Source organism: Salmo salar, chromosome ssa02, assembly GCF_905237065.1.
Source record: "Salmo salar chromosome ssa02, Ssal_v3.1, whole genome shotgun sequence".
NCBI classification, from domain to species: Eukaryota; Metazoa; Chordata; class Actinopteri; order Salmoniformes; family Salmonidae; genus Salmo; species Salmo salar.
Genome location: NC_059443.1, coordinates 94,673,360 through 94,692,148, shown reverse-complemented (window position 1 = coordinate 94,692,148; position 18,789 = coordinate 94,673,360). Strand labels below are relative to the sequence as shown.

Here is an 18,789-nt window from a genome sequence, read left to right as displayed (position 1 = left end):
TTGACTTACTATATTTACATTTTACTATGACTGAGTGATGTGGTATTATGACTGAGTGATGTGGTATTATGGCTGAGTGATGTGGTATTATGACTGAGTGATGTGGTATTATGACTGAGTGATGTGGTATTATGACTGAGTGATGTGGTACTGTGATCTGAGTGATGTGGTATTATGACTGAGTGATGTGGTATTATGATCTGAGTGATGTGGTATTATGATCTGAGTGATGTGGTATTATGATCTGAGTGATGTGGTATTATGACTGAGTGATGTGGTATTATGACTGAGTGATGTGGTATTATGACTGAGTGATGTGGTATTATGACTGAGTGATGTGGTATTATGACTGAGTGATGTGGTATTGTGCTCGGTGTGTTTTAGGAACTTTCTGGCGCCTGGTGCAGCCCGCTGGGTGAACATCGATAGTCGGACCATGGAGAGAACACTGGAGGGCATCAAACGACCTCATCGATTCATTATGGACGACGCCCAGATGCACATCTACTTCCTCATGAAGAAGGTAACCCCTGACCTTTAACCCCTGAACTCTGACCTCTAGGACTCCTACCCCAGGTATCTAACCTCTAACCTCTAGGATTCCTACCCCAGGTATCTAACCTCTAACCTCTAGTACTCCTACCCCAGGTATCTGACCTCTAACCTCTAGGACTCCTACCCCAGGTATCTAACCTCTGACCTCTAGGACTCCTACCCCAGGTATCTAACCTCTAACCTCTAGTACTCCTACCCCAGGTATCTGACCTCTAACCTCTAGGACTCCTACCCCAGGTATCTAACCTCTAACCTCTTGTACTCCTACCCCATGTATCTGACCTCTAACCTCTAGGACTCCTACCCCAGGTATCTAACCTCTAACCTCTAGTACTCCTACCCCAGGGATCTAACCTCTAACCTCTAGGACTCCTACCCCAGGTATCAAACCTCTGACCTCTAGGACTCCTACCCCAGGTATCTAAGCTCTAACCTCTAGGACTCCTACCCCAGGTATCTAACCTCTAACCTCTAGTACTCCTACCCCAGGTATCTGACCTCTAACCTCTAGGACTCCTACCCCAGGTATCTAACCTCTAACCTCTAGGACTCCTACCCCAGGTATCTAACCTCTAACCTCTTGTACTCCTACCCCAGGTATCTAACCTCTAACCTCTAGTACTCCTACCCCAGGTATCTGACCTCTAACCTCTAGGACTCCTACCCCAGGTATCTAACCTCTGACCTCTAGGACTCCTACCCCAGGTATCTAACCTCTAACCTCTAGGACTACTACCCCAGGTATCTAACCTCTAACCTCTAGTACTTCTACCCCAGGTATCTAACCTCTAACCTCTAGGACTCCTACCCCAGGTATCTAACCTCTGACCTCTAGGACTCCTACCCCAGGTATCTAACCTCTAACCTCTAGGACTCCTACCCCAGGTATCTAACCTCTAACCTCTAGGACTCCTACCCCAGGTATCTAACCTCTAACCTCTAGGACTCCTACCCCAGGTATCTAACCTCTAACCTCTAGGACTCCTACCCCAGGTATCTAACCTCTAACCTCTAGGACTCCTACCCCAGGTATCTAACCTCTGACCTCTAGGACTCATACCCCAGGTATCTAACCTCTAACCTCTAGGACTCCTACCCCAGGTATCTAACCTCTAACCTCTAGTACTCCTACCCCAGGTATCTAACCTCTAACCTCTAGGACTCCTACCCCAGGTAACTAACCTCTAACCTCTAGTACTCCTCAAGTACTCCTACCGCAGGTATCTAACCTCTAACCTCTGACCTCTAGGACTCCTACCCCAGGTATCTAACCTCTAAGACTCCTACCCCATGTATCTAACCTCTAGGACTCCTACCCCAGGTATCTAACCTCTAACCTCTAGGACTCCTACCCCAGGTATCTAACCTCTAACCTCTAGGACTCCTACCCCAGGTATCTAACCTCTAACCTCTAGGATTCCTACCCCAGGTATCTAACCTCTAACCTCTGACCTCTAGGACTCCTACCCCAGGTATCTGAAGTCTGAGCTGTATAAGAACATGCTGGCCCAAGCCGTCGTTCCCCAGGAGACCAAGAAGAGGTACTCAGGAAATTCTACATTACAATATATACTTCTCAATATACTTCATTAAAATATATACTCCTAATATACTACATTACAATATATACTCTTCAATATACTACATTAAAATATATACTCATCAAAATACTACATTACAATATATACTCTTCAATATACTACATTAAAATATATACTCCTCAATATAACCTCCTCAATATACTACATTACAATATATACTCCTCAATATACTACATTACAATATATACTCATCAAAATACTACATTACAATATTTACTCCTCAATATACTATATTACAATATATACTCCTAAATATACTACATTACAATATATACTTCTCAATATACTTCATTAAAATATATACTCCTCAATATACTGCATTACAATATATACTCCTCAATATTCTACACTACAATATAGACTCCTCAGTATACTACATTACAATATATACTCAATATTCTACATTACAATATAGAGTCCTCAGTATACTACATTACAATATATACTCAATATTCTACATTACAATATAGACTCCTCAATATACTACATTACAATATATACTCAATATTCTACATTACAATATATACTCAATATTCTACATTACAATATATACTCCTTAATATACTACATTACAATATATACTCCTCAGTATACTACATTACAATATTTACTCCTCAGTACACTCCTCCTCAATATATATACCTGCTGGAGCGCGTGCTATGGGTGGGTGTTGCTATGGTGACCAGTGAGCAAGAGATAAGGCGGGGTTTTACCTAGCAGGGTCTTGTAGATGACCTGGAGCCAGTGGGTTGGAGACGAGTATGAAGTGATGGCCAGCCAACGAGAGCATACAGGTGGCAGTGGGGGGTAGTATATGGGGCTTTGGTGACAAAACGGATGGCACTGTGATAGACTGCATCCAGTTTGCTGAGAAGAGTATTGGAAGCTATTTTGTAAATGACATCGCCGAAGTCAAGGATCGGCAGGATAGTCAATTTTATGATGGTATGTTTGGCAGCATGAATGAAGGATGCTTTGTTGCGAAATAGGAAGCCGATTCTAGATTTAATTTTGGATTGGAGATGCTTGATGTGAGTCTGGAAGGAGAGTTTACAGTCTAACCAGAAACCTAGGTATTTGTAGTTGTCCACATATTCTAAGTCAGAACCGTCCAGAGTAGTGATGCTGGACGGGCGGCAGGTGCGGGCAGCGATCGGTTGAAGAGCATGCATTTAGTTTTACTTGCATTTAAGAGCAGTTGGAGGCCACGGAAGGAGAGTTGTATGGCATTGAAGCTCGTCTGGAAGTTAGTTAACACAGTGTCCAAAGGAGTGCCAGAAACATACAGAATGGTGTCGTCTGCGTAGAGATGGATCAGAGAATCACCAGCCGTAAGAGCGACATCATTGATGTATACAGAGAAAAGAGTCGGTCCGAGAATTGAACCCTGTGGTACCCCCATAGAGACTGCCAGAGGTCCGGACAACATGCCCTCCGATTTGACACACTGAACTCTATCTGAGAAGTAGTTGGTGAACCAGGCGAGGCAGTCATTTGAGAAACCAAGGCTGTTGAGTCTGCCGATAAGAATGTGGTGATTGACAGAGTCGAAAGCCTTGGGCAGGTCGACAAATACGGCTGCACAGAATTGTCTTTTATCGATGTCGGTTATGATATTGTTTAGGACCTTGAGCGTGGCTGAGGTGCACCCGTGACCAGCTTGGAAACCAGATTGTATAGCGGAGAAGGTACGGTGGGATTTGTAATGGTCGGTGATCTGTTTGTTAACTTTGCTTTCGAATACCTTAGAAAGGCAGGGTAGGATAGATATAGGTCTGTGCCAATTTGGGTCAAGAGTGTCACCCCCTTTGAAGAGGGGGATGACCTCGGCAGCTTTCCAATCTTTGGGGATCTCAGACGATACGAAAGAGAGGTTGAACAGGCTAGTAATAGGGGTTGCAACAATTGCGGCGGATAATTTTAGAAAGAGATGGTCCAGATTTTCTAGCCCAGCTGATTTGTAGGGGTCCAGATTTTGCAGCTCTTTCAGAACATCAGCTATCTGGATTTGGGTGAAGGAGAAATGGGGGAGGCTTGGGCAAGTTGCTATGGGGAGTGCAGAGCTGTTGACCGTGGTAGGGGTAGCCAGGTGGAAAGCATGGCCAGCCGTAGAAACATGCTTATAGAAATTCTAAATGATCGTGGATTTATCGGTGGTGACAGTGTTTCCTATCCTTAGTGCAGTGGGCAGCTGGGAGGAGGTGCTCTTATTCTCCATGGACTTTACAGTGTCCTAGAACTTTTTGGAGTTTGTGCTACAGGATGCAAATTTCTGTTTGAAAAAGCTGGCCTTTGCTTTCCTAACTGCCTGGGTATATTGGTTCCTAACTTCCCTGAAAAGTTGCGTATCGCGGGGGATATTCGATGCTACTGTTGGAATGAGCTCAATATCCTTCCAGGATACCCGGGCCAGGTCGATTAGAAAGGCCTGCTCGCTGAAGTGTTATAGGGATCGTTTTGACAGTGATGAGGGGTGGTCGTTTGACCACAGACCCATTATGGACACAGGCAATGAGGCAGTGATCGCTGAGATCCTGGTTGAAGACAGCAGAGGTGTATTTAGAGGGCAGGTTGGTCAGGATAATATCTATGAGGGTGTCCATGGTTACGGATTTAGGGTTGTACCTGATAGGTTCCTTTATGATTTGTGTGAGATTGAGGGCATCTAGTTTAGATTGTAGGATGGTTGGGGTGTTAAGCATATCCCAGTTTAGGTCACCTAACAGTACAAACTCTGAAGATAGATGGGGGGCAATTCATTCACATATGGTGTCCAGGGCACAGCTTGGGGCTGAGGGGGTTCTTTAACAAGCGGCAACGGTGAGACTTATTTCTGGAAAGGTGGATTTTTAAAAGTAGAAGCTCAAACTGTTTGGGCACAGACCTGGATAGCATGACATAACTCTGCAGGCTGTCTCTGCAGTAGATTGCAACTCCACCCCCTTTGGAAGTTCTATCTTGTCGGAAAATGTTGTAGTTGGGGATGGAAATTTCAGAATTTTTGGTGGCTTTCCTAAGCCAGGATTCAGACACGATAGGACATCCAGGTTGGCGGAATGTGATAAAAGCAGTAGGGAGGAGGCTTCGGATGTTGTTAACATGCGTGAAACCAAGGCTTTTACGGTTACAGAAGTCAACAAATGATAGCGCCTGGGGAATAGGAGTGGAACTGGGGGCTACAGGGGCTGGGTTAACCTCTACATCACCAGAGGAGGAGTAGGATAAGGGTACGGCTAAAGGCTAGAAGAACCTGTCGTCTGGTGCGTTCGGAACAGAGAATAAAAGGAGCAGATTTCTGGGCGCGGTAGAATAGATTCAAGGCATAATTTTGGTTTCATACGACCAGAGAGTCTTGCTTCTCATGGTCTGAGAGTCTTTAGGTCTCCAAGCAGGCTGTCTGTCATGTGTCATTTACTGAGGAGTGGCTTCCATCTGGCCACTCTACCATAAAGGTCTGATTGGTGGAGTGCTGCAGAGATGATTATCCTTCTGGAAGGTTCTCCCATCTCCACAGAGGAACTGTGGAGCTCTGTCAGAGTGACCATCGGGTTCTGAGTCACCTCCCTGTTTTTTTAACAACAACAAAAAAAATTCTAAAAGCCTGTTTTCGCTTTGTCATTATGGGGTATTGTGATGTCATTATGGGGTATTGTGATGTCATTATGGGGTATTGTGATGTCATTATGGGGTATTGTGTGTAGGTTACGGAGGATTACATTTAAAAAAAAAATCAATTTTAGAATGAGACTGTAACGTAACAAAGTGTGGAAAACGTCAAGGGGTCTGAATACTTTCCGAATGCACTCAATATATACTGCACTGCAATATATACTCCTCGAATATATACTCCTGAATATATATTCAATATATACTCAATTACAATATATACTCATCAAATATATACTCCTCAATGTAAACTCAACATATATAAAATTACAATATATTCTCATCAAATATATACTCCTCAATACAAACTCTGCAATATACTACAATACAATATATACTCCTCAATATATATATATATAACATTACAATATACAATGAGTGTTCAAAATATTAGGAACACCTGCTTTTTCCCCTGACAGACTGAGCAGGTGAATCCAGGTGCATCCAGGTGAAAAGCTATGATCCCTCATTGATGTCACTTATATAATCCACTTCAATCAGTGTAGATGAAGGGAAGGGGACAGGTTAAATAATACTTTTTAAGCCTCGAGACAATTGAGACATGGATTGTGTATGGGTGCCATTGAGAGGGTGAATGGGCAAGGCAAAATATTAAGTGCTTTTGAATGGGGTATGGTAGTAGGTGCCAGGCAAACCGGTTTGAGTCAAGAACTGCAACGCTGCTGGGTTTTTTACACTCAGCAGTTTCCCCTGTGTATCAAGAATGGTCCACCACCCAAAGGACATCCAGACAACTGGACACAACTGTGGGAAGTGTTGGAGTCAACATGGGCCAGCATCCCTGGAGTCAACATCCCTGGAGTCAACATGGGCCAGCATCCCTGGAGTCAACATGGGCCAGCATCCCTGGAGTCAACATGGGCCAGCATCATTGGAGTGAACATGGGCCAGCATCCCTGGAGTCAACATGGACCAGCATCCCTGGAGTCAACATGGGGCCAGCATCCCTGGAGTCAACATGGGCCAGCATCCCTGTGGAACGCTTTTATCACCTTGTAGAGTCCGTGACCCAACGAAGTGAGGCTGTTCTGAGAGCAAAATGCATGCAACTCAATATTAGGGAGGTGTTCCTAATGTTTTGTACATATACTCAATGTTTACCACATTACAATATATTTTTCCTCAAGACAAGGCCTTCAGGAAGTATTCATACCCCTTGGTTCATTTCACATTGTGTTGTGTTACAGCATGAATTCAACATGGATTAAAACTTTTTTCCTCACACATCTACACACAATATCCCATCATTTATTGAACATTTAAATATCTCTTTTACATAAGTATTCACGCCCCTGAGTCAACACACGTTGGACTCACCTTTGCCAGTGGTTACAGCTGTGAGTCTTCCTGGCTAAGTCTGTTAGACAGCCATTTTCAAGTCTGACCATAGATTTTCCGCTCCGATTTTTAAGTCAAAACTGTTAACTAGGTCACTCAGGAACATTCAATGTCGTCTTGGTAAGCAACTCCAGTGTAGATTTGGCCTTGTGTTTTAGGTTTTTGTCCTGCTGAAAGGTGAATTTGTCTCCTAGTGTCTGTTACAGGAGCGATTTGCCCACAAACTGTTAGGGCCTCTACATAAAGCTGTTAGGGCCTCTACATAAAGCTGTTAGGGCCTCTACATAAAGCTGTTGGGGCCTCTACATAAAGCTAATATGGCCTCTACATAAAGCTGTTAGGGCCTCTACATAAAGCTGTTAGGGCCTCTACATAAAGCTGTTAGGGCCTCTACATAAAGCTGTTGGGGCCTCTACATAAAGCTGTTAGGGCCTCTACATAAAGCTAATATGGTCTCTACATAAAGCTGTTAGGGCCTCTACATAAAGCTGTTGGGGCCTCTACATATGGACTCTACATAAAGCTGTTGGGGCCTCCATAAAGCTGTTAGGGCCTCTACATAAAGCTGTTAGGGCCTCTACATAAAGCTGTTAGGGCCTCTACATAAAACTGTCAGGGCCTCTACATAGGGCCTCTACGTAAAGCTGTTAGGGCCTCTACATAAAGCTGTTAGGGCCTCTACATAAAGCTGTTAGGGCCTCTACATAGGGCCTCTACATAAAGCTGTTAGGGCCTCTACATAAAGCTGTTAGGGCCTCTACATAAAGCTGTTGGGGCCTCTACATAAAGCTAATATGGCCTCTACATAAAGCTGTTGGGGCCTCTACATAGGGCCTCTACATAAAGCTGTTAGGGCCTCTACATAGGGCCTCTACATAAAGCTGTTAGGGCCTCTACATAAAGCTGTTAGGGCCTCTACATAAAGCTGTTGGGGCCTCTACATAAAGCTGTTAGGGCCTCTACATAGGTCCTCTACATAGGGCCTCTACATAGGGCCTCTACATAAAGCTGTTAGGGCCTCTACATAAAGCTGTTAGGGTCTCTACATAGGGCCTCTACATAGGGCCTCTACATAAAGCTGTTAGGGCATCTACATAAAGCTGTTAGGGCCTCTACATAGGGCCTCTACATAAAGCTGTTGGGGCCTCTACATAAAGCTGTTAGGGCCTCTACATAAAGCTGTTGGGGCCTCTACATAAAGCTGTTAGGGCCTCTACATAAAGCTGTCAGGGCCTCTACATAAAGCTGTTGGGGCCTCTACATAAAGCTGTTAGGGCCTCTACATAGGGCCTCTACATAAAGCTGTTAGGGCCTCTACATAAAGCTGTTGGGGCCTCTACATAAAGCTAATATGGCCTCTACATAAAGCTGTTAGGGCCTCTACATAAAGCTGTTAGGGCCTCTACATAAAGCTGTTAGGGCCTCTACATAAAGCTGTTAGGGTCTCTACATAAAGCTGCTAGGGCCTCTACATAGGGCCTCTACATAGGGCCTCTACATAAAGCTGTTAGGGCTTCTACATAAAGCTAATATGGTCTCTACATAAAGCTGTTCCAACAGCAGAGATTTCTTGTCAGCAACATGGAGTGAATCCTTACCACTGCTACACCTGGCTATCAGCGGAGCCTCATCTGGCAGCGAAACAGTTCATTCAGCCTCATTTACTGCCTTTTTAGAAAACATAGCTGATATGGCTGACTTTCTTAAACAAATGTGGTTTCTACTGGTAATTGAGATGTACAAACTATGGACTAAGGGGACGACGAGCGGATAAGAGGCAATCCGTAATTTCGATTAAGACATTAATGAGCGAGCGACGACGGACGTAGTCAATATAACTATTTGTTCAGCACTTTTGAAATGTACAGCGACAGAATTCAGAACATGGTCCGTTCTTACAGTGTTGTCCCTGTACACCAAGTCAGAACCATAGGATAAGTAAAGGGGGCATATAAGCAGACGATGAAAGCTCTTACAATATTTGTTGATTACATTTCTCTACAACAGGCTATAGGCTACATGTGCACCACCAAGTCAGAACAGTAGGCTAAGTTATAAGGGGGAAAGGGACCAAATTATTAAGGTGAGGTACATGGGCTACTAACAGCTTCCTACACAACATACACTTAGTATTACTTCATTAGCTACAGTATACATATCTCCCTGGCAAATTACATAATTGATGCAGTAGCATAGAGTACATTTTTGGACTCACCTTGTTGTGCTGTTCTCACTTGAACAGGAAGCTGGCGCGACGGTCATTTATGAGCAAATCTTGTCATCAAAATACGTCATCAAAGTCTTTCATTCTCTGGATTTATGCTGCTTTCAAGACAACTGGGAACTTGGGTAAAAAAAAAACACAAGGTCCAATCATGACGTCAGTGATCTTCAGGTTCAGAGCTCTAGAAAGAGGCCACGAGTTCCCGACTTGGAAATTCCGAGTTGGACGACCGTTAAAAAAACTTTATTTTCCCAGTCGGAGCTCGTTTGTCGTCTTGAACTCACTGAAGTCTGAGATTTCCCAAGTTCCGAGTATCCATTTTGTTTTTGAACGAGGCAGAAGTCATGCTGGATCATGAGGTTGCTACAACCTAGCCTATGAATGAAAAGTTTACAGCGTAGGTGCAAACAGGTCGAGAGAAATTTCAGTAATCAAGGTGACAGACAATGAGACGTTCAATACCTTCTTGCACAATCTTGCCTTCATCTAGCTGATCTAGAGTGTTATCATTACTCCGACAGTTGTAAACGAGAGTTTCTATTCAGGTATGTTTATTCCCCGTTTTCGTTACGTTTGCTTCCGTTTAAGTTGAATGAATACACCCCTAATCAGCCAGATCGTTGTATAATTCCTTATCGCGTCTCTACGTGTTTCGCCTCCTCTCACCTTTTTCACTTGGCTTGTGGACTTCAGTGGACAACACATCAGCTGTCTGTGACCAGGCGAAAAAACAACCCTTTCCTAGCCAAACCTTCATATCATAACCGCTAACCGCTACAGACAGTCTGTGTTGTTGTCACCATATTAGCTAACGTCAAGTCAACAACATAGCTACTAGAACTAACAATTTACTGAACCTGCTACAATCAAACAGTACAGTGCATAGTTAGCAAGCAGTTTAGCAGTGCCACCGGCGAGCCCCAGTGGCTATAAATTAATAAAAAGCTTACCTTGACTTGGAAGAGTTCCAGTGTTGGATAGCCATAGCCAGCTAGCTAACATAGCATCCCTCTCTGTTTGAGCCGGGTGTTTGAGTAGGCTAAACTAGCTAGCTAGCTACATTTTATAGTTAAGTGAAAAAAAAATGAATTTGTCCAAAACTATTCCAACTATTACCTTTCTCTCTCTTTGAGTCAACTACTCACAAGATTTTATGCACTGCAGTTCTAGCTAGGTGTAGCTTATGCTTTCAGTACTAGATTCATTCTCTGATTCTTTGATTAGGTGGACAACATGTCAGTTCATTCTGCAAGAGCTCTGATAGGCTGGAGGACATCCTCCGGAAGTTGTCATAATTAACTGTGTAAGTCTATGGAAGGGGGTGTGAACCATGAGCCTCCTAGGTTTTGTATTGAAGTCAATGTACCCAGAGGAGGATGGAAGCTAGCTGTCCTCCGGCTACACCATGGCGCTACCCTACAGAGTGCTGTTGAGGCTACTGTAGACCTTCATTAGAAAAGTGTCTTTAAAATCAATTATTTGGTGACGTGAATATATTTAGTATAGTTTTATCTAAAAAGGATAACTTTTTAATGTTTCACTATTTTTATTTTTATGAAATTCACTTCTTCCTCTGAGGAGCCTCGACTGTCCTCAATATATATTACAATACATACTCAATATACACAGAGTGGACAAAACATTATATATACATATTGAGTTGCACTCCCTTTTGCCCTCAGAAACGCCTCAATTCATCAAGACATGGACTCCATAAAGGTATCTAAAGTATTCCACAAGGATGCTGGTCCACGTTGACTCCAATGGGTCAGAGTGAGGTGTATTTAATACCAGAGTATGGGGTCAGGGGTCAGAGCGAGGTGTATTTAATACCAGAGTATGGGGTCAGGGGTCAGAGTGAGGTGTATTTAATACCAGAGTATGGGGTCAGGGGTCAGAGCGAGGTGTATTTAATACCAGAGTATGGGGTCAGGGGTCAGAGTGAGGTGTATTTAATACCAGAGTATGGGGTCAGGGGTCAGAGCGAGGTGTATTTAATACCAGAGTATGGGGTCAGGGGTCAGAGAGAGGTGTATTTAATACCAGAGTATGGGGTCAGGGGTCAGAGTGAGGTGTATTTAATACCAGAGTATGGGGTCAGGGGTCAGAGCGAGGTGTATTTAATACCAGAGTATGGGGTCAGGGGTCAGAGTGAGGTGTATTTAATACCAGAGTATGGGGTCAGGGGTCAGAGGGAGGTGTATTTAATACCAGAGTATGGGGTCAGGGGTCAGAGTGAGGTGTATTTAATACCAGAGCATGGGGTCAGGGGTCAGAGTGAGGTGTATTTAATACCAGAGTATGGGTCAGGGGTCAGAGTGAGGTGTATTTAATACCAGAGTATGGGGTCAGGGGGCAGAGCGAGGTGTATTTAATACCAGAGTATGGGGTCAGGGGTCAGAGTGAGGTGTATTTAATACCAGAGTATGGGGGTCAGGGGTCAGAGAGAGGTGTATTTAATACCAGAGTATGGGGTCAGGGGTCAGAGTGAGGTGTATTTAATACCAGAGCATGGGGTCAGGGGTCAGAGTGAGGTGTATTTAATACCAGAGCATGGGGTCAGGGGTCAGAGTGAGGTGTATTTAATACCAGAGTGTGGGGTCTGGGGTCAGAGTGAGGTGTATTTAATACCAGAGTATGGGGTCAGGGGTCAGAGCGAGGTGTATTCCTCAAAATATACTATATCACAATATATACTCCTTATATACTACAATATACTCACTATATTACAAAATATACTCCTCAAAATATACCATATCACAATATATACTCCTCACATACTACAATATACTCACTATATTAACAATATATACTCCTCAAAATATACTATATCACAATATATACTCCTTAAATACTACAATATACTCACTATATTAACAATATATACTCCTCAAAATATACTATATCACAATATACTCACTTTATTACAATATATACTCCTCAAAATATACTATATTACAATATATACTCCTAAAATACTACAATATGCTCACTATATTAACAATATATACTCCTCAATATATACTCCTTATATACTACAATATACTCACTCTATTAACAATATATACTCCTCAAAATATACAATATGACAATATATACTCCTTATATACTACAATATACTCACTATATTAACAATATATATTCCTCAAAACATACTATATTACAATATATACTCCTTAAATACTACAATATACTCACTATATTAACAATATATACTCCTCAAAATATACTATATTACAATGTATACTCCTTATATACTACACCATACTCACTATATTACAATATATACTCCTCAAAATATACTATATTACAATATATACTCCTTATATACTACAACATACTCACTATATTACAATATATACTCCTAAAAATATACTATATTACAATATATACACTCCTTAAATACTACAATATACGCACTATATTACAATAAATACTCCTCAAAATATACTACATTACAATATATACTCCTTATATACTACACTATACTCACTATATTACAATATATACTCCTCAAAATATACTATATTACAATATATACTCCTTATATACTACAATATACTCACTATATTACAATATATACTCCTCAAAATTTACTATATTACAATATATACTCCTTATATACTACAATATACTCACTACATTACAATATATACTCCTCAAAATATACTATATGACAATATATACTCCTTATATACTACAATACACTCACTATATTAGCAATATATACTATACACTCCTTAAATACTACAATATACTCACTATATAAACAATATATACTCCTCAATATATACTACAATATACTCACTATATTAACAATATATACTCAATATATACTCCTTAAATATTGCAATATACTCACTATATTAACAATATATACTCCTCAATATATATTATAATATTCTCATTATATTAACAATATATGCTCCTCAATATATACTATAATATTCTCATTATATTAACAATATATACTCACTACTGTATATACCCCTTATATACTACAATATACTCACTATATTCATTTATATACTGTATTTACTATATCCAATGATGCTCTTGCTCGTACTTCCCGCTCTCTTTCCTCTCTCCCTCTCCCATCTCCTTCCCTATCTCCTTTCCTCTCTCCCTCTCCCTCCTTTCTCCCTGCCTCTCCCATCTCCTTCCCTATCTCCTTTCCTCTCTCCCTCTCCCTCCTTTCTCCCTGCCTCTCCCATCTCCTTTCCTCTCTCCCTCTCCCTCCTTTCTCCCATCTCCTTCCCTATTTCCTTCCCTCTCTCGCTCTCATCTCCTTTCCTCTCTCCCTCTCCCTCCTTTCTCCCTGCGTCTCCCATCTCCTTCTCCCTCTCCCTCCTTTCTCCCTGCCTCTCCCATCTCCTTCCCTCTCTCCCTCTCCCTCCTTTCTCCCTGCGTCTCCCATCTCCTTCTCCCTCTCCCTCCTTTCTCCCTGCCTCTCCCATCTCCTTCCCTATCTCCTTTCCTCTCTCCCTCTTTTCTCCCTGCCTCTCCCATCTCCTTTCCTCTCTCCCTCTCCCTCCTTTCTCCCTGCCTCACCCATCTCCTTCCCTATCTCCTTTCCTCTCTCCCTCTCCCTCCTTTCTCTCTGCCTCTCCCATCTCCTTCCCTATCTCCTTTCCTCTCTCCCTCTCCCTCCTTTCTCCCTGCCTCTCCCATCTCCTTCCCTATCTCCTTCCCTCTCTCCCTCCCTCCTTTCTCCCTGCCTCTCCCATCTCCTTCCCTATCTCCTTTCCTCTCTCCCTCTCCCTCCTTTCTCTCTGCCTCTCCCATCTCCTTCCCTATCTCCTTTCCTCTCTCCCTCTCCCTCCTTTCTCTCTGCCTCTCCCATCTCCTTCCCTATCTCCTTTCCTCTCTCCCTCCTTTCTCCCATGTCCTTCCCTCTCTCCCGCCCTCTCCCTCCTTTCTCCCTGCCTCTCCCATCTCCTTTCCTCCCTCCCTCTCCCTCCTTTCTCCCTGCCTCTCCCATCTCCTTTCCTATCTCCTTTCCTCTCTCCCTCCTTTCTCCCTGCCTCTCCCATCTCCTTCCCTATCTCCTTTCCTCCCTCCCCCTCCTTTCTCCCTGCCTCTCCCATCTCCTTCCCTATCTCCTTTCCTCTCTCCTTTCCTTCTCTCAGTGTATTTCCCTTCATGAGGCGACAGCGTCACTCCAGCCCCTCTCCTGCCATGGTTACCCAGGCAACAGAAGATGATGGAAAGGCTAAAGGGGCGGGACCAACAGGAGCAAGCTCCGCAACCAACTCTCAGATCTGATCGCCATGGGAACACCACAACCACCATGTTCATAACGACCAGATCTGGTCACCATGGGAACACCACAACCACCATGTTCATAACAACCAGATCTGGTCGCCATGGGAACACCACAACCACCATGTTCATAACGACCAGATCTGATCACCATTGTATCACTATAGCAACCATTCATGACCTTAGATCTACTTTTAGTAGTAATACTACAGTCTAGTAGTTATATTTATGAATATAGAATTATGGGTATAGTTTATATTATCTTCTAGAAGTAATACTACAGTCTAGTAGTTATATTTATTATAATAATTATATTTATTGTAATTTATTATAAGTTATATTTATGAATATAGAATTATGGGTATAGTTTATATTATCTTCTAGAAGTAATACTACAGTCTAGTAGTTATAATTTATTATAATATTTATATTTATTATAATTTATTATAAGTTATATTTATGAATATAGAATTATGGGTATAGATTATAGAGACAATCTGAGACTGAAATATTTCCACTATTCAATTAATGTAGATTTAAGGCCAGTTTATTTATACTTGGTCTAATAACATGTTTATGGACAATTATAACGTGACGCTGGTCAAAACAAACCTTTAATTTCTACTCCTGTTAGAATGTCTGTAGACTGTCAAGTTTCCTTTGTTGCAGAGACACACGGGGGAAAAAAAAGTTCCCGTCTCCATGGCGACTGTAGCGGTCCGTTGTCGCGGTTACCGAACTGCCACGGCAACCAGACCAGAATCCTCCTGTGACCAGATGATGCAGTAGTTCTAAAGTTCTCAGATAGAATGACAGTAGTTCTAAAGTTCTCAGATAGAATGACAGTAGTTCTAAAGTTCTCAGATAGAATGACAGTAGTTCTAAAGTTCTCAGATAGAATGACAGTAGTTCTAAAGGTCTCAGATAGAATGACAGTAGTTCTAAAGGTCTCAGAATGACAGTAGTTCTAAAGGTCTCAGAATGACAGTAGTTCTAAAGTTCTGAGATAGAATGACAGTAGTTCTAAAGTTCTGAGATAGAATGACAGTAGTTCTAAAGTTCTGAGATAGAATGACAGTAGTTCTAAAGGTCTGAGATAGAATGACAGTAGTTCTAAAGGTCTGAGATAGAATGACAGTAGTTCTAAAGTTCTGAGATAGAATGACAGTAGTTCTAAAGTTCTGAGATAGAATGACAGTAGTTCTAAAGTTCTGAGATAGAATGACAGTAGTTCTAAAGTTCTGAGATAGAATGACAGTAGTTCTAAAGTTCTGAGATAGAATGACAGTAGTTCTAAAGTTCTGAGATACAATGACAGTAGTTCTAAAGTTCTGAGATAGAATGACCTGGTTTTTATTTCGTCACTCTGGAGCAGTCAGCTATTTTCTGTCAGCTCACAATTTTCTTTTAAATAATGATGTTGTGGGTTTTATGTTCCTGTAATAATGAATTTAAAAAAAAGTAGTAAGATTGTTGTAAAGTATACTCTGGTCGTTATTTGAACTGTGGTTAACTAGCTAGCAACGAACCAAAACACTGTTTTGAAAATAGCTTTTAGTTGCCTCTGGTTTGCTAGGTTCACATTTACTGAATTCCTTTTTTAAATGTTTACTGGTGTTAGAGAAAGTTTACTATTTGGAGCACCGGGCTGCAGATGTTGTCGTTTTGATGTCGGGTGACAACTGTCAATATGTCGATAGACAGAGTGTAAACCAGCCTTTAGCCTTCATTTAGAACAACATGACTGATGGACACCAATAACAGTTACAGATGCTCATCAGTCAACGGTCATATCATAACAACACATATACCTCATCATAACAACACATATACCTCATCATAATAACACATATACCTCATCATAACAACACATATACCTCATCATAACAACACATATACCTCATCATAACAACACATATACCTCATCATAATAACACGTATACCTCATCATAACAACACATATACCTCATCATAACAACACATATACCTCATCATAACAACACATATACCTCATCATAACAACACATATACCTCATCATAATAACACATATACCTCATCATAACAACACATATACCTCATCATAACAACACATATACCTCATCATAACAACAACATATACCTCATCATAACAACAACATATACCTCATCATAATAACACATATACCTCATCATAATAACAAGTATACCATAGTGTAAAAAAATCTGGTTCTACTCTTTTTGGCCATTTTCTATCACAAGGGGATTTATGGCTGTTTTTAAGATTACATCGTCAACCCTGTTACTTTAATTGGCCCTTACTATAATATTTTTTAAATAATAAATATACCTCATCATAATAATAACACATATACCTCATCATAATAGCAAATATACCTCATCATGATAACAAATATACCTCATCATAATAACACATATACCTCATCATAATAACACATATACCTTATCATAATAACACATATACCTCATCATAATAACAAATATACATCATCACAATAACACATATACCTTATCATAATAACACATATACCTCATCATAATATCACATATTCTACTGGCAGGTTAATCCTGCCAGTAGCATATGCTTGTCTCAAAGATTAAGCCATGCAAGTCTAAGTACACACGGCCGGTACAGTGAAACTGCGAATGGCTCATTAAATCAGTGAGCCATTCGCAGTTTCATTATAACAAATATACCTCATCACAATAACAAATATACCTCATCATTATAACAAATATACCTCATCAAATAACTGTCATATATCATCATAATAACAAATATACCTCATCATAATAGCAAATATAGTAACATGAGGTTCTATTCATGTTACTGTCTATGTGTTAAAACCTCTTGGGGCTAGGGGGCAGTATTGAGAATTTTGAAAAAAATATGTGCCCATTTTTAACTGCCTCCTACACCAACTCAGAAGCTAGAATATGCATATTATTGTTCAGGTTTGGATAGAAAACACTCTGAATTTTCTAAAACTGTTTGAATGGTGTCTGTAAGTATAACAGAACTCATATGGCAGTCAAAACCCTGAGACAAATTCTGACAGGAAGTGGATACCTGATGTGTTGAATTACCTTTAAGCCTATGCCATTGAAACACACAGGGGCTTATTAATCTTTGAGCACTTCCTATTGCTTCCACTAGATGTCACCAGTCTTTACAAAGTGTTTTGAGTCTTCTACTGTGAGATCTGACCGAACAAGAGCCATGGAACGGTGATGGCCGATTAGACTCTGGCACGCGAGGTCATGTTGGGTACTCTCGTTCCAATACGTTTTAAAAGAGAATGCAATCGTCCGCCTTGAATATTATTCATGTTCTGGTTAAAAAAGGCACTAATGATTTATGCTATACAACGTTTGACATGTTTGAACGAACGTAAATATTTTTTTCCCCCTCGTTCATGAAGTGAAGTCCGGCCGGCATAGATCATGTGCTAACAACACGGAGCTTTTTGGACATAAATGATGAGCTTTTTCGAACAAAACTACATTCGTTATGGACCTGGGATTCCTGGAAGTGACATCTGATGAAGAGAATCAAAGGTAATGGATTATTTACATAGTATTTTCGATTTTAGATCTCTCCAACATGGCGGTTAGTATGTATCGCAAAGCGTATTTTTCTGGGCGCAGTGCTCAGATTATTGCAAAGTGTGATTTCCCAGTAAGGTTATTTTTAAATCTGGCAAGCCGGTTGCGTTCAAGAGATGTAAATCTATAATTCTTTGAATGACAATATAATATTTTACCAATGTTTTCGAATATTAATTATTTAATTTGTTGTGCTGACTTGACTGGCGGTTATTAGAGGGAAACGATTTCCTGAACATCAACGCCATAGTAAAACGCTGTTTTTGGATATAAATATGAACTTGATAGAACTAAAAATGCATGTATTGTCTAACATAATGTCCTAGGAGTGTCATCTGATGGAGATTGTCAAAGGTTAGTGCATAATTTTAGCTGATTTTCTGGTTTTGGTGACGCCAGTCTTTGAATTGACAAAACATTACACACAGCTATTGTCAATGTACTCTCCTAACATAATCTAACTTTATGCTTTCGCCGTAAAGCCTTTTTGAAATCGGACAACGTGGTTAGATTAAGGA

At 41.1% G+C, this 18,789-nt stretch overlaps 1 protein-coding gene across 2 annotated transcripts in view; it reads left to right on the top strand.

Moving 5' to 3' along the window:
- The window catches only part of rgs11 (regulator of G protein signaling 11), a 78,258-nt gene extending 62,116 nt beyond the window's left edge, over positions 1 to 16,142 (top strand). For both annotated transcript variants that reach the window (XM_045712578.1, XM_045712574.1), the window contains 3 exons: positions 385 to 523; positions 2,014 to 2,096; positions 14,535 to 16,142. In XM_045712578.1, coding sequence (XP_045568534.1) covers positions 385 to 523; positions 2,014 to 2,096; positions 14,535 to 14,670 — 358 coding nt within the window. In that variant the 3' untranslated portion in view covers positions 14,671 to 16,142. The remainder of the gene's footprint in view (positions 1 to 384; positions 524 to 2,013; positions 2,097 to 14,534) is intronic.
- The last annotated feature ends 2,647 nt before the right edge of the window (positions 16,143 to 18,789 follow it).